The sequence below is a fragment of the Phacochoerus africanus genome, chromosome 14 (genome assembly GCF_016906955.1).
Source record: "Phacochoerus africanus isolate WHEZ1 chromosome 14, ROS_Pafr_v1, whole genome shotgun sequence".
In the NCBI taxonomy this organism is placed as follows: Eukaryota; Metazoa; Chordata; class Mammalia; order Artiodactyla; family Suidae; genus Phacochoerus; species Phacochoerus africanus.
This window is the reverse complement of record NC_062557.1, coordinates 23,368,179-23,392,510: the sequence shown is the minus strand read 5'-3', so window position 1 is coordinate 23,392,510 and position 24,332 is coordinate 23,368,179. Positions and strand designations below refer to the sequence as shown.

The following is a 24,332-nucleotide window of genomic DNA, read 5'->3' as shown; positions in this document are numbered from 1 at the left end:
GTAGCTGCCGGCCCTACACCACAGCCACAGCAACGCCAGATCCCACACTGTCTGCGACCTACACCACAGCTCATGGCAACACCGGATCCTTAAGCCACTGAGCAAGGGCAGGGATCGAACCAGCATCCTCATGGATGCTAGTGGGTTGGTTAACCACTGAGCCACGATGGGAACTCCAAAAAACTGCCAAATTGAGGAAGCTGCAAATTTGGTCTAAAATGTTTTTATCTATTAATAATTGAATGAAGAGTTTGTCAGTTTACTTTTTATTGGTAGCAAGATGATATCATTTATCTACTGTACCCAAAGAATGAATCAGGGAGTTCCCGTCATGGCACAGTGGTTAACGAATCTGACTAGGAACCATGAGGTTATCTCTGGCCTTGTTCAGTGGGTTAAGGATCTGGCATTGCCATCAGCTGTGGTATGGGTCCGCAGACTTGGCTCAGATCCCAAGTTGTTGCGGCTCTGGCGTAGGCTGGCGGCTACAGCTCCGATTGGACCCCTAGCCTGGGAACCTCCATATGCCGCAGGAGCGGCCCTAGAAAAGGCAAAAAGACAAAAAAAAAAAAAGAATCAGATTTTCTCATGTTCCAAATTTCTGGGGAGGATGAGATAATAATTTTACAATTATAATGAATAATGAAATAATGTAAGTTAAAAAAAATTTACAGCAGCAGTCATGTCAGTTCCAGTGTGCAAAGGGATTGAAAATCCGGATTTAAAAATGTTTTAAATTAAACTACGCTTTTTTGTGAACCTGCTGAAAATAACTGGTATGGGGAATTGGATAGTTCAAAGACTTCAAGGAAATTCACAGTACTAAATTTCCTTTTCTAAGGGAATGAAATATAATATCTATTTAGTAAAATATTTAAAATATTCACTATTTATATTAAAAATTTTACTGTTTTCTTTTGTTTTTCTCTCTCCCCCCCTCCCATATAATAATTCTCAACTTGGAATCATCAGTGTTTTGATAAATAAATGGATTTCACTTTCCAAAGTACACATGGAAAAAAGAGTGAGAGAAGGAAAAGAAAAAGGCAACTAAAGTGTTGTTTTGTATTCTGACGTCTGCAACTTTCAATTGTTTTAAATTAGTTGTGGGTGGATCCTTAAACTGAAAAGAAGAAAACGAAACCAAGATAAAAGCGAGAACTTTGTGTATAAATAAGCAAATTCTAAACTCTGGAGAAAAAAAATTCCGCCCACTGATGGAATTACATTAAAGAAAGGTAGTCAATTTCTGACCCCACTCAAAAAAATGAAGGTAAGTCCTTTTGCTAATAAAATATAGTAAAACCTTGTTATCACTATTCATTATTTTCTCCTCAATTTTCATTCTTTCTCAATCTTATTGAATCTCTTACTGAGCCCCTCTTGCCAAACTTGAGAATTTCCCACAATTTATACCCCACTTCTGCAGGGAATTTCCACGTCTTTTAGCATTTCTCCCCTTCTTGAGCTCCAGAGGTGAGTTAAGCCAAGAGCTTAGGAAAAGAAAGGCAGCCTCTGAGAAGTCCCGAGGGAAGGGGTGTGTCTTCAGGGGAAGTAAAGTGATCAAACCCAAGGAGAGGAAAATAGGAGATCCAGGAGGGCTCCAGCATTATTTCTGCACATTAGGCATTACAGTTTTCTATTTTAATCACATGAGAGATGGTGGCAGATGCGAGACAAACTAAAATAGGCCCCAGGGCTTCTTGGAATCCATTTACTCGAGTGAATAAAACCCCACTCTCTCTTTGGGTTGCTCAAGCCATCCCTGTATCCAGTTCCCTTCAAGGCCCACTCTTTCCAACAGGGAGAAAAACTTTAGGAGGAAGTACAAATTGGTTGTGTGTTGTGGCAGCAGAATAGCTGCTTTCTTTCATTTTCTATTTTCTCTTACTTGTAACATTTTACTGTAAAACCCCAGAAACAATGAAAGATGATTTGATTGTATTAAGACAACATATACATTCCTCTATTTATAGACTTTTTAGATTATTTGTCCTAAAGAAGGAAATATATGTGTGTGCATGTATTTGTATTCATACATGTGTGCAACATATACATGTATGAATATGCACATACATACACACATACTTCCTTTGGCTTGGTTTTTGATCTGCAAAACACGAATCGAATATAATGTTCTTTGTAATCATAGGCCAAGAAGGTGAAAAATGTGGTTTATATCTGTATATTCCAAATTATTATTTGCAAATCTTCACAGAACATTCTAGACTATGTCCACACAACTTAAGCAAAGTAAACACATACACACTATTTAGTGAATCGGGGTCTGCTCTAACTATGTAACAGAATTTTCTCGTGCTTTTGAATTACTTAGATGTGATAAAAAGTCCCATGGATGCTATTCTTTGAGTGTGGAAAGTAGCGCTATTTTCATTATTAGTTCAGTGAGATATTCTCTAAATGCAAGGCTTTCTGAGTGTTTAGGTAGAAAGAGTATTCACGGTCAAAGACAGGACCTCCTTATGGAAGTTAGCCTGAGCTTGCACAAGGTGGTACAAATTCAAAAAACTTCTGTCATCTTCATCACGGTCTCCTATATGCCACACACAGGGGTAGGCAGTAGGGAAAAGAAAATGACAGTTTTTAAATATATGATTTATTTGAAACATAAGATGTTCCAATTTCCCTAAGAATATGTAACAGAAGACTAGTTAAACCATAAGCAAAAAAAGAAAAAAAAAATCTTCCATGAAAAATGGAATTGACTTTTCCTCTAATACACAAACCATAAGCAAAAACAAAACAAAACAAAACTAGTTAGTGATTCTCCTTTTTTTTTTTTTTTTTCGTCTTTTCTAGGGCTGCACCCTCGGCATATGGAGGTTCCCAGGCTAGGGGTGGTCAAATCGGAGCTGTAGCTGCAGGGCTATGCCAGAGCCACAGTAACTCAGGATTTGAGTCAAATCTGCAACCTACACCACACTCTTGGCAAGGCCGGATCCTTAACCCGCTGAGCAAGGCCAGGAATCGAACCTGAAACCTCATGGCTCCTAGTTGAATTCGTTAACCACTGAGCCATGAAAAGAACTCCATGTTAGTGATTTTCACTAAGTCAGACCTTAACCAAGGAAATCATGGAATTAAGAGCAATGAATTAGAAGTCAGAAAAAAAGATTCTGGTCCTTGCTTCATGGCTTCTAACTTCATGACCATGGGCAAGTCAGGTATTTCTCTAAGCCTTAGTTTTCTCATCTGTAAAACAGGGTTCATGATCATGGTGGCCACCTAATAAAATTGTAAAATAATATATGTGTGAACTATACAAATAAAGGATATTATTATGATGATTATGATAGTTGGTTAAGTAAGCAAGTTAAAACGTCTTGCTCTGCCGAATTGAAATTGGTTCCTTTCAGAGCAGACTCTTCAATTTTATGTTTTCCATCAAAACCACTACCGGATTTAAAAAGTGACAAAACCTAGAACTAAATATATCTCATGGAAAAACAAACAAGGCCTGCTTTTTCTATCCTTAGCCTAGAAATAAAAGTCTACACAAAATTATCTTTGCCTTCAGGGGAGACTAGAATCCATTGTCCTCACACCTGTGCACCATCTACATGCAATACTCACCAGACATAACTGATTGCAGCATTTCCATTGTAACACATGCAAATGCATTTGCCACACTCTGCAGGAAGTTATTTCTTTCCACTGGAGTGCTAAAGACTTTACAGACTTTTTGCATCATTTTAACCGCCCAGTCCATGCAGTATAGTTCCTTCTCACATACCTGATTTAGACACACAAAGCATTATGGTAAATCTTCATGTGAAGAAAGCATATTTGAAAATGGTATTAACAATCAGAGTTTCTAATTTCACACAATTTATTACATATGACATCATGTTGAGTCTAAAAATGAGAAATGCTCTGATATCTAGTACTCCTTTGCTTTCAAATGGTACAAATGTAGCGGGAAAAAGTGTGAAGTAAATAAAGCTGGTTACAAGATTATAAAGAATGCTATTTATTAATGTATGAAAAAATATTAAAAACAATTATTTTTCTTTTTCTTTTTTACTCTTTTGGCTGCACCCGTGTCATATGGAAGTTACCCAGTCAGGGATTGGACCTGCAAGGCAGTTGTAGCCAGCATCACAGCTGCAGCAGAGCTAGATCCTTAACCCACTGAACTTCCTGAAACCATTATTAAGCACATGAAAAACAGGCTCCTGCTCATTCATTCAATAAGTATTTACTGAGCACATGCTAAGATCTGGGAATATAATGGTAAGCCATAAAGATAGGACCTCTCTCTTCTTTTTATGGCCACACCTACAACATATAGAAATTCTTGGGCCAGGGATTGAATCAAGCTGCAGCTGGGACCTCCTATTCTTTAACCCACTGCACCAAATGGTCTATAAGGCCCTTCCTTGCCTCTCCCTTCCTATCTAAACTCACTACCTCCTCCTCTTATGCACATTTTCCCTTCAGAAATAATACTGAGGAATTCTCATTGTGGCTCAGCAGAAACAAATCTGACTAATATCCATAAGGATTCAGGTTTAATCTCTGGCCTTGCTCAGTGGGTTAAGGTTCCAGCATCGCCATGAGTGTGGTGTAGGTTGCATATTTGGCTCAGATCCTGAGTTGCTGTGGCTGTGGTGTAGACAGGCAGCTGCAGCTCCAATTTGACTCCTAGCCACCTGGGAACTTCTATATGCCGAGGGTGCATCCCTAAAAAGAAAAAAAAAAATACTGAACTGCTTATAGTTCCCTATTGATATAGCCATGTAGTTCTAATTCTCTCTCATTCTTTTTTTTTTTGGAAGACATCTGCTTATTTTTAGTGCTCAACCATAGCATATGGAGATTCCCAGGTTAGGGGTCTAATCATAGCTATAGCTGCTGGCCTACACCAAAGCCACAGCAATGCCAGATTTGAGCCACATCTGTGACCTACACCACAGCTCATGGCAACGCCAGATCCTTAACCCACTGAGCAAGGCCAGGGATTGAAGCCGCAACCTCATGGGTACTAGTCAGATTCGTTTCTGCTGCACCATGATGGGAACTCCTGGATTTATTTGTATATACTTTTATATCTCTTAAAATACTGGATGCAGCTTTCGGTCAGGGATTTGCTCTATTAATTTCCATAGTCCTAAAATCTCACACAATATATGGCCCATAGTAAACACTCAATTTGTGTTAAATGAATGAATATTAAATATATTTTTAATGTTTTATTTTGAAAAACATTTTAACTATATAAAAGTAAAGGGAAGAGTATTATGAACCCCTAGTATCCATTCCCTAGCTTCAACAATTTCTAATCAGTTTTTTGGGGGGGCGGGGCGGCTACTCCAGCAGAATGTAAAATTTCCTGGGCCAGGGATGGAACCTGCACCAAAACAGTGATCTGTGCCACTGCAGTGACAATGCCAGATCCTTACCCTGGTGCACCAAAAGGGAACTCCAACAATTACTTATCTTGTTTCATTTCTACCACCATTCACTTCCACATTCTCTCCCTGCTGCCCGTTGATTATCCTGGAGCAAATCATAAGAGGTGCTTTATTCTTTTAATAGAATTTAAGAAAAAAAAAAAGAATATAACTTGGCAGGAGTGTATAATGACAATCTAAATATGAAGCGAAGAGAGGTTAAAATAAGAAATGACTGGGAGTTCCCATTATGGCGCAGCAGAAATGAATCCAACTAGGAACCATGAGGTTGTGGGTTCGATCCCTGGCCTTGCTCAGTGGGTTAAGGATCCAGTGTTGCCGTGAGCTGTGGGGTAGATCGTAGACATGGCCCTGCGTTGCTGTGGCTGTGTCGTAGGCCGGCAGCTGTAGCTCTGATTCAACCCCTAGCCTGAGAACCTCCATATGCTGTGGGTATGGCTCTAAAAAGACAAAAAAAGAAAAAAAGAAAAAAAAAAGAAAGAAAAAGAAATGACTCCAGGAGTTCCTGTCATGGCTCAGCGGTTAACGAACCTGACTACCATCCACAAGGACGCGGGATTGATCCCTGGCCTGGCTCAGTGGACTAAGGATCCGGGGTTGCCGTGAGCTGTGGTGTAGGTAGCAGACGGGGCTTGGATCCTGCATTGCTGCGGCTGTGGCTGTGGCTGTGGCTGTGGCTGGCAGCTACAGCTCCGACTGGACCCCTAGCCTGGGAACCTCCATATGCCGAGGGTGCAGCCCTAAAAAGCCAAAAAAAAAAAAAAAAGACTCCAAAGAAGTTCTCTTGTGGCACAGAGAATTAAGCATCTGGCATTGTCAATGCATTGGCTTGGGTTGCTGCTGTGGCCTGGGAACTTCATGAGCTGTGGGCATGGCCAAAAAATGATTCCAAATATGATAGTTTATTACATGTATTAAAAAACTTTACGTCTCAGGCGTTCCCATTGTATACAAGAATATAGACTTAAAAATACTTATTCTTTCAAAACATATGTTTTGTACGTAGTTCAATTCCTTCAGGGCAGCTTCCTGATAGATCAACTATAAATGTTAAACAACTTGGTAGAAGAAAATTTATTTTTTTACTTACCAAAGCCAAAAAGACTATCAGCCTTGCCAGTTCAACGGCCCGTCCCTTCACAGCTTTACTGGCCATGAAAGTGAAACAGATGTTGTTCCCACTTAGGATTAGGAGACGTGCATTATTCTCCAGAAGCCACTCACGAGGAACCACTTTTATTAGAGGAAGAACAGTTATTTAATGAGAAATTACATAATAGCTTTAGTAAACACCATTAAATACATGCAATATTATATCACTCGATTGGAAATACAATTAGCACTAACAGAGAAGCTTAAAGAAAATGTCTTAGTTTTCCAATTACAGCGTTCAGCTGGGGACAGAGATTATTGCCGAGTCACAGCGACCCTCACATAAGTGTGCTAGTGATATAGTCAAAGCATTTCTCCTACATATAGGTCAACAGGCAAGGTGGTCTAATCCTGCGTAAGGAAAGAAATCCTGTAAATTTTAGAATCTAAAGGATTATTTAGGAATGGGGAACTCTGTTTCAGGAAATGGCTTTCTTCTTACCCCAAATTATGAGAGTCTTCCTGTGAATTTGCAAAGTGTGAATAATTGAGCTAACTAAATTATGAAGTTTTCAAATAATAATAGCAATAAATACATATTTATGAAAATTGGGGGAGTTTCTATTGTGGCTCAGCAGTCATGAACCCAACTAGTATCCATGAGGATGTGGGTTCGATCCCTGGCCCTGCCCAGTGGGTTGGGGATCCGGCATTGCTGTGAGCTGCCGTGTGGGTCACAGATGTGGCTTGGATCTGGTGTGTTGCTGTGGCTGTGGCGTAGGCCGGCAGTTGCGACTTTGATTCAACCCCTAGCCTGGGAAGTTCCTTATGGCTTGGGTGTAGCCCTTAAAAAAAAATTGGGGAGTTCCCGTCGTGGCACAGTGGTTAATGAATCCGACTAGGAACCATGAGGTTACGGGTTTGGTCCCTGCCCTTGCTCAGTGGGTTAACGATCCGGCGTTGCCGTGAGCTGTGGTGTAGATTGCAGACACGGCTCGGATCCCATGCTGCTGTGGCTCTGGCGTAGGCCGGTGGCTACAGCTCCGATTGGATCCCTAGCCTGGGAACCTCCATAGAAATAGCAAAAAGACAAAAAAAAAATTGGTAAGGAAAATTGAAGGAAAGTAAGTTGATTACATGCTTCCTGTCAAACATAATACTAAACTTTAAATATTTTAGAGCATTTAGTGATTTCCAATAGGCAATTCATCTGTTACCTGTAGAGTTATCCTTACAATTTTATAACTGTATTCTAATAATAAATTTCTATTACTCGAGGTGGTAAATTTTTTTCTTTTTACCTGATAGTTCATCTACAAGGCTGATAATATCATCTGCTGTCCATTCTTTGGTGCCTGTGTCATATAGTAATTTAATGGCATCAGCCAAACCTTTCAAACTGGGTTCATCTGTAGGTCCTTCTATCATTCTCTGCCAAACCACCTGTCCTGAATGATAATTGAAACAAAAGTTAGGCCATAAGAGAACAGTTGGCTTTGTAATATAGACTTCACGGATTGCTTAAAAAGGAAATTGGATTGCATGATAGAATCCATTACTTCTATATGCTCCTTTCATAATGAAAGGTCAATTCTGATAACAGTATAAATTTTAATGTCTCTGACCGATGTGATGAAGCACAGTAACAATAGCTAAATGAAGTAAAGAAAAGGTAGTTTCACCAAGAAAAAATGGTTTCTGTTTCAAAGATAATGCTACCTTGGGAGTTCCTGTCATGGCTCAGCAGTTAACGGATCTGACTAGCATCCATGAGGACACAGGTTTGATCCCTGGCCTCGCTCAGTGGATTAAGGATCCGGTGTTGCCATGAGCTGTGGTGTAGACTGCAGATGCGGCTCAGATCCTGCGTTGCTGTGGCTGTGTCATAGGCCAGCAGCTATAGCTCCAATTGGACCCCTAGTCTGAGAACCTCCATAAGCCAGGGGTGCAGCCCTATAAAGCCAAAAAAAAATTTAAAAAAAATTTTAAATATCAAAGATAGGAGTTTCTGTCATGGCTCAGTGGTTAACAATGCTGTGGCTGTGGTGTAGGCCGGTAGCTACAGCTCCAATTTGACCCCTAGCTAGGAACCTCCATATGCCATGGGTGTGGTCCTAAAAAGACAAAAAGACCAAAAAAAAAAAAAACCGAAAAAACCCCAAGATAATGCTACCCCATAATAAAAACTGGAATAAACAATTGACGTAATGTTACTAAGATGAAATTAAAACCTAGTGATAGCTTTCCAAAAAGAGAGCATGCTGTGTTTGAGAATCTTCCAGACATTTATATCAGAACAGAGGAATCCACTTAATTTTTTATTATTTTCATATGACCGATTCTCTTTGTGAAATACACATACAAACAAAATTTGATCCCAGATTGGCTTCCTGCTGCTACTCAACATCCTTTAAGCTGGTTAGTTCCTGACATAAGGCAGTGTGAATTAAAAAAAAAAAAAGAATGCTAATTTTAACATTCATCCAAGCAAGACTTAATTAGGCCCAAAATTGCAAAAAATCATACTATGAACCCAAAGTTAAGTAAAACATAAATATTTGACTACTGCTTTGCTTCACATGCACTATTAGTCCCTTCCAGCAGCAAATATAATCTTGAGTTAAGATATGCAGCTATTTTAGGTAAATCAGAGATGATAGGAATATATTTGGAAATGGCCTGAGGCAGAAGAATTTCTGTCTTGAAGCTTAAGTTATGCACAAGTTAATGCAGCATATTAGTTATGAAATATGATTTAGTTATTAGGAATAATGAAACTAAGCAGGTATAAAAAGATACATTTCTTGGAGTTCCCGTTGTGGCTCAGCAGAAACGAATCTGACTAGTACCCATGAGGATTCGGTTTCTGTCCCTGGCCTTGCTCAGTGGGTTAAGGATCAGGCATTGCTAGGAGCTGTGGTGTAGGTTGCAGATGTGGCTTGGATCTGGTGTTGCTGTGGCTGTGGCTGTGGCCAGTGGCTACAGCTCCAATTCAACCCCTAGCCTGGGAACCTCCATATATGGCAGGTTCGGCCTTAAAAAGAAAAAAAAAAAAGATATGTTTCTTAAGGTGAAAGTAATTAACCAATTTTGTAACATACATCCCTAAGAAGTAGATGCTTACCATCCTGAGGAGATACTGGTCCAAAGATGATATACAGTAATCTTGCCTGATTCACCATGGGCCACGGTTTTAATATACGTGTTAGCCAAAATGCAGAATCACTTCGATGGGTCCAGTGATCAAGCAGAACCCTCCTACAAAACAGTCGGATCCTTAACTCCAGCTTTCGGGCACTGCCTATGAAGACAAAAGAATTGTAAAACATTCTTCTAGAAAGACTGATGTGCCTACTGGATAGGTCAAGGACATAACATAACTAATATATTCTGTGTTGAGCAAGTTACTTCATTTTACTCTGTAAAAATTTTAGATTATGGAGAAACTACTTTTTTTTTTTTTTTTCTGGCCACACTCTGGCATGCAGAAGTTCCCGAGCCAGGGATCAAGCCCATGCCACAGCTGCAACCTGAGCCACAGCAGTGACAAAGCTGGATTTTTGAGCCACTGTGCCATGAGGAAACTCCAGAGAACTACTTCTTCTTCCTCTTTTTTTTTTTTGCTTTTTAAGGCAGAGGCATATGGAGGTTCCCAGGCTAGGGGTCCAATTGGAATGAATGAAATCACATAGTAGGTATAGTAGGTAGTCTGTTTGTTTTTTTTTTTTAAGGGCTGCAGGTGCGGCATATGGAAGTTCCCGGGCTAGGGGCTGAATCAGAGTTGAAGCTGCCAGCCTACACTACAGCCACAGCAATGCCAGATTTGAGCCTTGTCTGTGACCTACACCACAGCTCACAGCAACGCTGGATCCTTTACCCATTGAGAAAGCCCAGGGATCAAACTCACAATCTCATGCTTAGTAGTTGGGTTCTTAACCAGCTGGGCCACAACGGGGCCCAGGTGGTCTTTTATGACTGGCTTCTTTCGCTTAGCATGTTTTCAGGTTCATCCATGTTATTATGTGTACCAATACTATATATTTCTAAAGTTCCTGTGTGGTACAGTAGGTTAAGAATCGGGCATTATCTGGAGTTCCTGTCGTGGCGCAGTGGTTAACGAATCCAACTAGGAACCATGAGGTTGCGGGTTTGATCCCTGGCCTTGCTCAGTGGGTTAAGGATCTGGCGTTGCCATGAGCTGTGGTGTAGGTTGTAGACGCGGCTCAGATCTGGTGTTGCTGTGGCTGTGGTGTAGGCCAGCAGCTACAGCTCTGATTGGACCCCTAGCCTGGGAACCTCCATATGCCGCAGGTGCGGCCCTAGAAAAGACAAAAAAAAAAAAAGAATTGGGCATTATCACTGAAGTGGCTCAGGTTGCTGCTATCACACAGGTTTGATCCTTGGCCTGGGAACTTCTACATGTTGTATAGTATTTTGTTTATCCATTCACTCACTGATGGATATTTGGGTTGCCTCCACCTTTTGGTTATTATGGGTTATGTTGCTATTAATATTTATGTACAAGTTCCTGTATAAATATATGTTTTAGTTTCTCTTGGGTCATATGGTAACTCTATATTTAATCATTTGAAGAACTGCCAGATTGTTTTCCAAAGTGGCTGCACCATTTTGCATCCCCACCAGCAATGTATGAGAGTTCCAATTTCCCCACATTCTCACCAATGCTTGTTATCTGACTTTTTATTCCAGCCACCCTACTGGGTATGAAGTGGTAACTCATTTTTTTTTTTTTTCCTCGTATTGACTGCACCTGCAGCATAGGGAAGTTTCTGGGCTAGGGGTCAAATCCACACCCACACCACAGCCATGGCAACACCGGATCCAAGCTGCATTTTTGTAACCTATGCTGAAGCTTGGTGCAACACCAGATACTTATCCCCTAAGCGAAGCCAGGGATCGAAATGGCATCCTCATGGAGACCATATCTGGTCCCTCACCTGCTGAGCCATAATGGGAACTCTGGTATCTCATTTATTTTTAATAGCTTTATTGAAATATACATAATTTATATACTACATAATTTACCCATTTAATGAGTATAATTCAATAGTTTTTGATATCTTATTTTCTTAAATTGTAATAAAATATATTTAATATAAAATTTGCTATTTTAAACTTTTTTGTTATTTTCTCATACCCCTTAAATCCTTCTTTTTTTTAGCAGGGGGTGCCCAAGGCATATGAAAATTCCCAGGCCAGGGATCAAACATGTGCCACAGCAGTGATGATGCTGGATCCTCAACCTGCTAACCCACACAGGAACTCCTATTTTAACCTTTTTTTTGTCTTTTGTCTTTTTAGGACCACACCCAGGGCATATGGAGGTTCCCAGGCTAGGGATCAAATCAGAGCTACAGCAGCTGGCCTATGGCACAGCCACACAGGATCCAAGCTGCATCTGCAAACTACACCAGAGCTCACGGCAATGCTGGATCCTTAACCCACTGATTGAGGCCACGGATCAAACCCATCCTCATGGATACTAGTTGGGTTCATTAACCACTGAGCCACCACAGGAACTCCCTATTTTTAACCGTTTTTAAAGTGTACAATTCAGTGGCATCTATTACATTCAATTACTACCAATGAATGCCACAATTTATTTTAAAATACATACTAGAACTATGCTGCGCCCCCCCCCCCATAACCTCTGAATAATGTTATCTCTGAATTGTAGTTCTTTACCTGGTTTGCTGCAGACAACTGTCTGCATCTTGCGGGGGAGATTAGTCAGCTCACATAAGAAGTTAAAAACACGATGGCACTCAAGTTCATCCCAACCTGCTGTTAAGGTCTGAGGACGATAAAATGAAGGAAACATTGTAGATGTTCAAACCATCAAATCAAAACATAAGTCACCACTGCCTTATCACCATAACTGTTGTAGCACAGGATGGAGGCAATATGCCATTTTTATTTACTATGGTACTGTTCATATTAGTAGGAAATTTTATTTATTTATTTTTTTGCTTTTTAGGGCTGCACCTTCAGCATATGGAGGTTCCCGGGCTAGGGGTTCAATCAGAGCTTCTGCTGCCGGTCTACACCAGAGCCACAGCAACGGAGGATCTGAGCCGTGTCTGTGACCTAGACCACAGCTCACAGCAACACTGGATCCTTAACCCACTGAGCGAGGCCAGGGGTCAAACCCGCAACCTCTTGGTTCCTAGTCAGATTTTTTTTTTTTTTGCTGCTCCATGACGGGAACTCCCATATTAGTAGGAAAGTTGCACAAACAAAACCTAGGAGTGCGCCAAAATTCAGTTTCTTTTTGGCTGCATAGGGATTATCTCTTCAGAGAACTAAATGGTACTGAGTCCTGAACTCTGACAGCATGAGGAAAACAACAAAGCAAAGCTCAAACCCTAGAAAACAACATTAGGCATCTAACTTGACCATACTGTGGCTTAGTTTTAGACCGCAGTGGAACTCTGATTCTCTCTAGCTATCATTTATGACATTGCTTACAAATGACAATGACCTCTTTTTTTTGGGGGGGGCACCCCAAGGCATATGCAGTTTCCTGGTCAGGTATCAGATTTAAGCCACAGTTGTGACCTAAACCGCAGCTGAATCCTTTGGAATTCTTTGATCTACTGCATCTGCCAGGGATGGAACCTGCGTTCCAACACTGCAGGGACATCACCCATCCCCTTGCACCGCAGTGGGAACTCTGATAATGACCTCATGACCTCCTTTTAATGTGACAATTGTGAACATTTATTTGTGACGTGGATGTGAATGAGCAAAAAAAAAAAAGTATTTGGATGAAATTTAAAATTATCTTTGAGCACTAATAATACATATGAAAAATTTATTTTACTATAAGTGTATTTTGAAAATGTTGATATAATCACATCAATTTAGTTGAACTGGACCTCAGTAGTTTAAAAGTTATTCTTTTTTTTTAATAAAAGTTATCTCTGGACGGACACACTAGAAACTGCTAACAGTGCTTACTTCAGTTGAAGGGAACTCTGTGAACAAGGAAGAGGCCTGGGAGGATGCTTACATCTCACTTTATACCACTTTGTACCTTTTAAATTTTACATGAAGGTGTGTGCTCACATTATTTATCCTAAAGGAAAAAAAAAAGCAAAAATCTATCTTGGAAGAGGGCAAGTAGGAGGGTCTATGCCCACGCCAATCTGAGCATGTGGATAGTGGCTGGCAGGCAGGATAGGATTTAAGTAAGATTGTTGTTGGAGTTCCCTTGGTGGCTCAGTGGTTAGCAAATCCAACTAGGAACCATGAGGTTTCGGGTTCAATCCCTGGCCTCGATCAGTGGGTTAAGAATCCAGCGTTGCTGTGGCTGTGGTGTAGGCCGGCAGCTGTAGCTCTGATTAGACCCCTAGCCGGGGAACCTCCATATGCTGCAGATGAGGCCCTAGAAAAGACCAAAAAAAAAAAAAAAAAGATTGTTGTAAATCTCAAAGTTTGCTGTACATTTTAAGTAAGTTAATGCACGCAAACTGCTTAGAACAATGTAATGTATTAATAATTTATTATTAATATTGAAGAGCATTAAAAATAATGCTATTCGTTCACAGTAAAAGATTGGTAAAAAAAGTTCTTAAACTCCTACCATTGATTTCCCCCCAGCTTTACTGAGGTATTAATTGATATGTAACATTGTGTTAAGTTAGAAGTATATAATGTAGTAATTTTATACATGTATATATTGCAAAATGATTACCACAATAAGCTTAGTTACATCTATCCATCTATCGCTTCCCATAGTTACAATAGTTTTTTTTCTTTCTTTCTTTTTTTTTTTTTTTGGCCATACCCGCAACATGTGGAAGTTCCCAGGCCAGGGATCGAACCTGTGCCACAACACCCATTGAGCCACCAGGGAAATCCTACAATATTTTTTTTCAAACAATTGATTTCTTTTCTTTCTTTCTTTCTTTCTTTTTTTTTTGTTGCTTTTTTTTTAGGTCCGCACTTGTGGCACATGGAGGTTCCCACGCTAGGGGTCCAATCAGGTTCCCAGGCTAGGGGTCCCTGTTGCTGTGCCACAGCCACAGCAACGCCAGATCTGAGCCACACCTGAGGCCTACACCACAACTCATGGCAACTCCAGATCCTTAACCCACTGAGTGAGGCCAGGGATTGAACCCTCAGCCTCATGGTTCCTAGTCAGATTGGTTTCCGCTGTGCCACGACGGGAACTCAATACAGTTGATTTCTAAAATCACATCTTAAATAACTAGGCCAAGACTTAAAACTCATTGCACACACACACCCTCCACCTGATAATATTTCTAATCATTACAATGGCTGGAAACTTCAAGAGCAAATACATGTTAAACAATTCTTACCAGTGAAAAATTCAAGAAGAAAATCTGAAGTGGTAAGCACATGATTAGATTAACACATTCTCAAATCTTTACAATGTTATTTTGTTTTCTTTTTAGATTATCATTACTTTTGCTATCTTATAGAAAGACAGATTATATGTTCTACTTGTCAATAATTCAAAAAGAATTCCTTTTCTTCTTTCATGAAAAAATTATACCTGTAAAAACATGCCGTAACATGGTAATCCTAAACATTGCAATGGAGCTGCACAGCCACTGAATTTAAAACAGGAAACCTGTAAAGAGAACAACTATTAATTTCTCCTTTTCAGTGGAACTGTGCAATGATTCGACATTCAAATTTAATGGAAATATGCAAGGATTTTTCTCAGTCTTAACCGAAAATAACTAAAACACTAAATAACAGATTAGCATCATGTTATATATGCAAGGATTATGAAAAAAGTATAAAATAAAATCTCTGCCTCAAGGAAATCATGATTGTTTAGGACAATAAGATGTACATGAAATTAATTTTATATTTCAGGTTATAAAATGTAAAAATGCTAAAATGACCGCATAAACCTATCAGATATAATGAAAGCAAGGAAAAGATAATTTTGAGAATGATTAAAAAAGCTTATGGGAGTTCCCATTGTGGCTCAGCAGTAACGAACCTGACTAGCACCCATGAGGATGCGGGTTCCATCGCTGGCCCCGCTCATTGGGTTAAGAATCTGGTGTTGCCTTGAACTGTGGTGTAGGCTAGCAGCTGTAGCTCCAATTGGACCTCTGCCTAGCTTGGGAACTTCCATATGCTGTGAGTGCGGCCCTAAAAAGACCAAAACAATAACAAACAACCAAAAAAAAACCCCACCAAACTTATGAAGAATGTGAAGTAAGCAATATCTTTAAGTGGCCCAAGATTCAGATATAATAAATAGATAGGGTTTGTGAGGGAAACAAGGGTAAAATTGCATAGATGTAGGAAGAAAAGGGGTTCATTTGGGAAGAAAGATTATAAGCAGCTTGATTAGGCTGTCAGGGAGAACCTATGGACTTTGGACCTTATTCTGCTGAAACTGAGTAGCCTCTGAAAGGTTTTTAAGCAAGAAAATTAACTTGAAAGTGATTTGCCATAGAGAATGTGTTGGGGAGTGAAGAAATAAATGGCAGAAAGATCATCTTGGAAGCTGCTGCAATAACATAGACCTGAACTCAATACAAATACTGATGTGAAAAAAGCCAGCGGATTAGAAACAGTTTGCATACTATTAAATATAGAACTAAATCAGCAGCATTAGATGTATATTTGGGTTTATAAAGTAAAACTCAATGTCTAACAGAGACTATGCCCAAACACACTGATATATATTTCCAAGTCATAAATTATCATAAAAAGTTTGTCATTTTATATATTAAAAATTCCTTTAATATATATTAACAGTAAATTGTTAACATTTGGAAATTATTTTCATGCTTCCTTTCTTGTTTTTTAATTTTAATTCACTCCCAGGCCAGGGATTGAATCTAAACCATAGTCGTGACCTCCGCTGCAGGATCCCTTTCAACCTATGTGCCAGGCCGGCAGTTGGATTCTTAATCCACTGCGCCACTATGGGAACTCCTCATATTAATAAAAGGTCTACTTTCTTAACTACTTTAAAACACCCTCAGGGAATTCCCGTTGTGGTTCAGCAGGTTAGTGCAATATAGTGTCCATGAGGATGCAGGTTTAATCCCTGGCCTTGCTCAGTGGGTTAAGGATCCAGAGCTGCTGCAAGCTGCCACATAGGTCGCAGATGTGGCTCAGATCCAGAGTTGTTGCAGCATAGGCAGCAGTTGCAGTTTGGCTCCTAATAAACGTGAATGATGTACTTAATTATATATAAATTATTATTTTATAGTAAGTTGAATACTCCTATGCTACATTTTGGTTTTAGAATCTCTGAGTACTTGATGGAGTATTAGATTACCATCAACCAACATTTTTGTACTAATTCATGAAATTCTACTAATTAAAGATAGATTCGAAATGCATATTTATTTTAACAATAAAATATCTTTACTGGAAATCAAGATTATGAACTAATTCAGAAGTATGATCTTACTTCTGCGAGTATCTTGTGAATGTACTTTAGTCTTTCCTTTGTGGGTAGCAGCAATGTACATCTTTTAAATAGCAGACCTGAGAAAGCAAAGAGACACATGAAAAAAATGACGACAATGTAATTAATTTAAGACTATCTATAATGCACAGCATAACGTTTCCTGAAAGTCAAGTACAGTACACCAAGGTGGGCTGTGAATTGAAAGGGTTTTTAAAAGGAAGCCTGGGAAGAAGAATGTTTACTAAGTATCTCTCTGGTGTCCACCTAAGAGGCAATGGCATAAAACCTTCAAAAAATTGTAAAAGCGATCCTAAAGGACAGATATGAGAAAGTATTTAGATTTAAAAAGACACAATAACTAGACACCAAATACAAAAGGGAAACTCTACTGTTTTTATTCCATAGAAAACATATTCCAATGGCTCTGAAAATTAACCTGATGACCATAAAGGAAAATGTTTTAAGAGTTGTTAATGGAAAGAATGAGAAAACAGATTTTGTATTCTTCTCTAAATTCAAAAACTTAAAGTCATTAAGTACTTAAAATTTCAGAGATTAGAAGTTGTTTTTTTTTTCTCCTCACAGAAAGTATCCCGTTTGGATGAAACATTTATCTCTTCCCTCAAAGATATCCTTTTATGGGGCTTGCATGTTAAGAATGTATAGAATTTTGTGTTTAGATATTTAAGAAAGAAAAAAAAAAAAAACCTCTTCAATTTCCCAGGGAGCTACGTAACTTTAACTGCAGCGACAGGAAGTGTATGATTTGTCTCCTCTAACTTTAAGTGTTCTGTTGTCCTAAAATGGTAATACATTGTTAACATTCCTATAAGGGCAAATGTCCTCAAACTAAAAATAAGATACGTGGTAGGAAAATACATACCTAAATATCATGACTTTCTTCAGTTTTCACCTTCTCTGCATTTACTTTTTTTTTAAAATATATATAATACAATAACTACTTCATGTACTTCTATAGAGTCTATGATTATTGAATTTATTTTTAGAAGGTGCTATGTTTAGGTAACACATGACCAGAATTGTGTTTTAAACTCTTTATTCTTGTGCATAAAAAGATATTTTCAGTGTTTGGTTTTCAGGCTAAGTTCTTTTCCTTTCATGTTTTGGCATCCAGTCCCATGGCATATCATAGCTGGGGAATTATAAGCTGTAACTGTATGTTGGTTGCCTTTTCTAATGTAAAACTCCTATTTTCAAAGATTGCAATCTACCATAAAAACCAATACTGGACGACTTATTTATTTTTTTAACCCAGGTGCTCTGCTATACCCTTTAGAGACCACCTTCTGTAATTTCTTTCCACCAAAATAGAGTCAGATGTAATGTTCTTTCCCACACTGGCCATCTGCTTCTGTTTTGTATGAAGAAGCAAATTAAAATTTAGAATCCTCAGAATGCAGAATTCTGAAAATGTTATTTCAATGTCTGAAAATAAGAACAGATCAGATAGGAATAGCAACATGCGGAAATGGTAAGTACATTAAACATTTATCTAAAGAATCAGTCATATGCTAGGTATCTGCATCAAATTTAAATGGAAGGTTGAAAACATTACATGAATAAAAGCAGTTTTATTTTTATTTATTTATTTTTACTTTATAGGGCCACACGTGCGGCATATAGAAGTTCCAGGCGAGGGGGCTGAAACTGAGCTGCAGCTGCTGGGTCTCCACCACAGCCACAGCAATTCGAGATCCAAGCCATCTCTGTGACCTACATCACAGCTCAAGGCAACGTTGGATCCTTAACCCACTGAGAAAGGCCAGGGATCTAACCCGAATCCTCATGGATACTAACTGGATTTGTTTCTGCTAAGCCAGGATGGGAACTCCCCATAAAATCAGTTTTTTTTTTGTTGTTGTTGTTGTTTTGTCTTTTTGCCATTTCTTGGGCCGATCCCACGGCATATGGAGGTTCCCAGGCTAGGGGTCTAATCGGAGCTGTAGCTGCCGGCCTACGCCAGAACCACAGCAACGTGGGATCCGAGCCGTGTCTGCGACCTACACCACAGCTCACGGCAATGCCGGATCCTTCACCCACTGAGCAAGGGCAGGGATCGAACCTGCAACCTCATGGTTCCTAGTCAGATTCCTTAACCACTGCGCCATGACAGGAACTCCCATAAAATCAGTTTTAAAAGCTTGCTTTTTCTTTTTTTTTGGCCACACCCATAGCATGTGGAAGTTCCTGTGCCAGGGATCAAACCTGCGACACAGCAGCAACCCAAGCCGCTGCAGTGACAATGCCGGATCCTGTGTTGCTGTGAGCTATGGTATAGGTTGCAGACATGGCTTGGATCCCATGTTGCTGTGGGGTATAGGCTGGCAGCTGCAGCTCCAATTCAACCCCTAGCCTGGGAACTTCCATATGCTGCATGTGTGGCCCTAAAAATTAAAAAAAAGAAAGAAAGAAATGAAGAAAGACAACCATTGCTTCTGATAAGAGAATCAGTGACTTTCCACAATAATATGTTTAAATTTCTCTTCTATTTTAAGAACCAGATTACAGATGAAAGGGAAAAGAGGTATAGAGATAAAACTCATTAGATCTACAAGAAGCAAAGCATAGAAAATACATTGGTTTCCTAAACTGACAAGCCACCTAGACAATAAGCATAAGTGACATTGTATCCACATGAAGTCACAAGGATTGACTCTTTACATTAAAATGCATTCTCTCATCTTTAAAGATAAGTGTAAAAATAAATATGTAAATAAATAAAGTGTTAAGGACTGTTATTTATTTAGCTTTTTTTAGGGCTGCTCCTGTAGCATATGGAGGTTCCCAGGCTAGGGGTGGAATTGGAGCTGCAGCTGCCAGCCTATGCCACAGCCACAGCAACACCAGATCTGAGCCACATCTGCAACCTACACCATAGCTCACAGCAATGCCGGATCCTTAACCCACTGAGCAGGGCCAGGGATCGAAATCAAGCCCTCATGGATACCAGTCAGGTTTGTTACCACTGAGCCAGAACTGGAACTCCAAGGGATTGGTAAAGAAAGTCCTCACACTGAAGAGCAAAAGCATCGCAGAAATAGGAAATACTCCATTTCCCACAGGCCTTACGGAATTGTATATAGTACCCCTTAACTAAGTATAGTTTTTACTTGTTGCAACTCTCATTACATTAGATAAATTACCTAGAGATCTGTAGTATTCCAATATGGCAGATTCTTGTTTCCTGTCAGGCAGCTCAAGATTATGAAAGTCTGGTAGTAAGAGTCTTTTGCTTCCTGATGAGGTTGAGATATAATTAATAATGTGCTGGCTGATTGTTTTGGACACCATGCTTAGCATGCTGATATCCTTCACTATCAAAAGAAATATATATTTACATATATAACATATATATGAATGGCTTAAATACAAGAATACCACTATTAGTACAATCTATCAACTTACAGGTTAGCTCATTAATAATAAAAATACTAAATAATAATCAAAATAAAGTGGGATAAAACTTTAAAATTGCTTTAAATCCAGTTCTCAAGGAATTAGAAACATTTGGGGATGTAATAGTCAAATTACCATGTCATAATTAGAAGCATGTTTTAAAGAGTTTGGGGATGATATTTTCTCTTTGTACCCCTTACCTAACAATGACGAAACTTTAGGAAATAAACTTAATGTGAACACCATTAATATTCTTGCAGGACCTAAGATGATAAAGTAGTTCTTGGGGAAAATAAAATAGTGGAGTGTCCATGTAGCCTACTCATGGTCCCCAAACCTCACCTGACAAGTATCTTAAGATTATTTGGAATATTTCCAATGGCAAGGCTTTAAAATTTCCAAGCGTTGATAAGGGCTGAGAATCTGAGGCAAGGTTGTTGGAAAAATAGCTGGATCGACGATTGCTACGTCTGTATTTCTGGTTGGGAATCAAAGTGAAACTGGAATTTACTCTAGATGCCATCCTTTTTCTTATCTCATGAATTTATCCTGGTTAGAAAAACAAAGTACAAGAGACAAAGAAGAAAGGAAATTATATCGGTAAAGAGCTGTTTTGTTTGTTTGTTTTTTTTAATGGAGAGGTTCATATTTTAATAGGGAATAGCTATCTCTCTATAGTTGTAAAACTTTTAATGTTATGTCCAATTTACGGAGTTCCAACCAGTACATTCTATTCATCTCAGCATTATACTTAAAAACCTTTTCCCTTTTAGCCAATTCTTTTTTTTTTTTTTTTTAGGGCTGCACCTGTGGCATATGTAGGTCCCAGATTGAATTGGAGCTGTAGCCACTGGCCTACACCACAGCCACAGCAACCTGGGAACCCAGCCGAGTCTGTGACCTACATCACAGCTCACAGGCAACCCTGGATCCTTAACCCACTGTGCAAGGCTAGGGATCGAACCTGTATTCTCATGGATACTGGTCAGATTCGTTTCTGCTGAGTCACGATGGGAAGTCCCCTCTGAGCCAAATATTTTAGATGAAGAGTTTTAGTAGAAAATATGATGTATATTTGGATGAGATACATTCTAAGAAAGGAAATATGTGACATTTTTAAAAGTAAAAGTTTTAACACAAGAAAGTAACAAATTCAGTACATTCAATGTTTGTCAATTAGTATATTGCTTTTACAATCTTTACATCCTAAAAAAATGAAAGTATTAATGTAGAATTAAAAATCTGTAGTGGAGTTCTCTTGTGGCACAGTGGGTTAAGGATCTGGTGTTGTCACTGCAGTGGCTTGGATCACTGATGTAGCACAGATTCTGTGCCTGGCCCAGGAACTTCCACATGCTGTGGGGTCTGCCAAAAAAAATTTTTTTTAATTGTAGTAATTTTTTCTATTTCTTTAAAACTGAGTACTGACTTGTTCTTTTGTTAGAAACAATAAAAACAAAGGAGCTTTTAAAATAGATTTTAGGAGTTCCCATTGTGGCGCAGTGGTTAACGAATCCGACTAAGGAACCATGAGGTTGCAGGTTCGATCCCTGGCCTTGCTCAGTGGGTTAAGGATACAGCGTTGCCATGAGCTGTGGTGTAGGTCGAAGATGCCGCTCAGATCCCAAGCTGCTGTGGCTCTCCCACAGGCCAGTGGCTACAGCTCCAATTCGACCTCTAGCCTGGGAACCTCCATATGCCGCGGAAGCGGCCCTAGAAAAGGCAAAAAGACAAAAAAAAGGAAAAAAATAAATAAATTAAAAAAAATAGATTTTAGTTTACATCTTTTAAAACTGACTAGCTCTAGCAGATTAAGATGATTTCATTATGGTTACCAATTATGTGCAGTGAAATCAAAGTTTCGTAAAATTATTAAGATGAATAAATAAATTAATACATTTTCCTTCAATTCCACTTTTGGTTAATAATAGTTACTGTTAAATTTTGGGAAGGGCCTACACAGCTTATTTCAAAAGGAACATTTCCTAGAGGAACTTTATTAAAATTATTGATAATTTACTTACACTAAACAATAATTCTTTAAAAAATATTATTTATCACACACAGCAACTTTGTGTTCCTCCTCCTTCAACTGGGAAAACACTGAATTTTGAATATATACATGTATATGTACATATGCATAACTACAACTCCAATCTAAGCTTCCTTGTTTCTAAAGAAACAACCAAGTCATTTCACCAAAGAGTTACAAACCTGTCTGATCAAAATACATTTTCTCCTTTTGTCACAAAATTGCTAAAGATCACATTGTTACTTATTCACCTAAAAAGTTACATATCAGAGTTCCCTTTGTAGTTCAGTGGTTAATGACACCCACTAGCCTCCATGAGGACATGGGTTCCATCCCTGGCCTTGCTCATTGGGTTAAGGATCCATCCTTGTGGTGAGCTGTGGTGTAGGCCAGCAGCTACAGCTCTGATTCGACCCCTAACCTGGGAACCTCCACATGCTGAGGGTGTGGCCCTAAAAAGACAATAAATAAATACAAATTAAAAAATTTTTAAAGTTACATACCAATTTTTATCAATTTAAAATCCGTTATAGATTTGAAAATGTGGCCAAGAAATTTAGTGCTTAGGAAAAAGCATACTGTGAGCCTTCTTTAAAAAAACCCATACCTTATATAGTGCTTTGCTTCAGCATGGTTCAATGAGCATTTTAATTAGTAGATATTTCTAAATAATCATTAAAATGATACAAGTAGCATGTGCATTGTCAAAAATTTTACAAAATACAGCAAAATAAAAAGAAAATTAAATTCATTTGGTTTTTGACACTTAATATTAAGCACTTTGGTTTATATCATTCCAGAATTTTACATATATATATATATATAATTTTTTTTCACAAAAAAAGAGGGAACATCATCCTTTTTTATAATCTGCATTTCAATTGTAATTGTAATTAAAATTGGAATTTCCTTCCTTACCAATAGATACACTTCTACAAGTATATATATATTTTAAAGACTGCATGGGATTCGACCAAATGGAAGAATAATTTAATCCATAACATTGTTTTCAACTTTTCACAGTAGGTATTTTAAATCATTTTCATTATAGTAAAATATACATCTGGCCTAGGATTTGTTCTTTTTCTCTGAGGACTTGCTAAACTGGGAATGGGTGGAGCTTGTGGGATCTTCAGACCCTCACTGATAACCTAATACCCGCGGACTCCAGTGTGTTAAGCACACTCTGCCTATATTTTTAAGCCTCTGAGAGGATTAAAACACAATGACCCAAATTCTTTAAAAGCTTTAGTCTCCTCTTACAATTTCTTATTTTCCTCACTTAGACCTAAACGGTTTGGGGGAGATAGCAGGCTTTTCTGAAAATCCTAAAGATGTAATTCCAAATTTCTTCTGGTTGCCTCTCAGTCCTCTAGAGAATGAGACTAACGGACCAAAATAATCCTAGTAAGATGATGTTTCAATGCCCTGTTCCATCCCGCTCATTTTGCCCACGTGTGAAAGGCTTTGAAGGCTCTCTTGGATGAACTTCTTTCCCCCTTTTCAGAGAAAACCATCCAACAGCAATTCACTAGGATTTCTATTTTATTTTAACCTAAGAAAATCTTTTAAGAGATCCACCTCCATCTGCCCGAGAATTAGCCCAAAGATCTCCAGAGAGGTAAACTGGGGGTGGGGGGTGGGGGTGGGGGGGCATAAAAGAGAAACTGGCCGATATACTACTCAAACCACACTGCGGTGCATTTTTGACCTCCTTCAGTCCACGAAAAGGTGAAGCTATCTCCAGAAACTATTGGGGGAAAATAAATCTCTTTTTACCACAGATTTGGACAATTTCCCGGCTAAAGGATCACAGGAAAATGCGATTTAGTCGTTTTGCCCCTCCATCCTCAAACTTCTTAATGTTTTAGAAAAATTTTCCTCAAAAAAAGATTTTGCCGCCAGGAAGAGGGAGGGTCCG

The 24,332-nt window shown here is 38.9% G+C and overlaps 1 protein-coding gene across 1 annotated transcript; it reads right to left on the bottom strand.

Moving 5' to 3' along the window:
* Window positions 1-2,305: 2,305 nt before the first annotated feature.
* Window positions 2,306-24,332, bottom strand: FBXO47 (F-box protein 47). The gene is made up of 11 exons (XM_047758886.1): window positions 24,191-24,332; window positions 20,722-20,928; window positions 20,127-20,297; window positions 16,963-17,039; window positions 15,070-15,147; window positions 12,234-12,342; window positions 9,652-9,828; window positions 7,829-7,975; window positions 6,526-6,668; window positions 3,595-3,754; window positions 2,306-2,554 (listed from the first exon to the last, which is right to left on the bottom strand). Exons 2-11 carry the CDS (start codon window positions 20,900-20,902, stop codon window positions 2,442-2,444), a joined length of 1,356 nt encoding a protein of 451 aa, XP_047614842.1. The 5' UTR covers window positions 20,903-20,928; window positions 24,191-24,332; the 3' UTR covers window positions 2,306-2,441.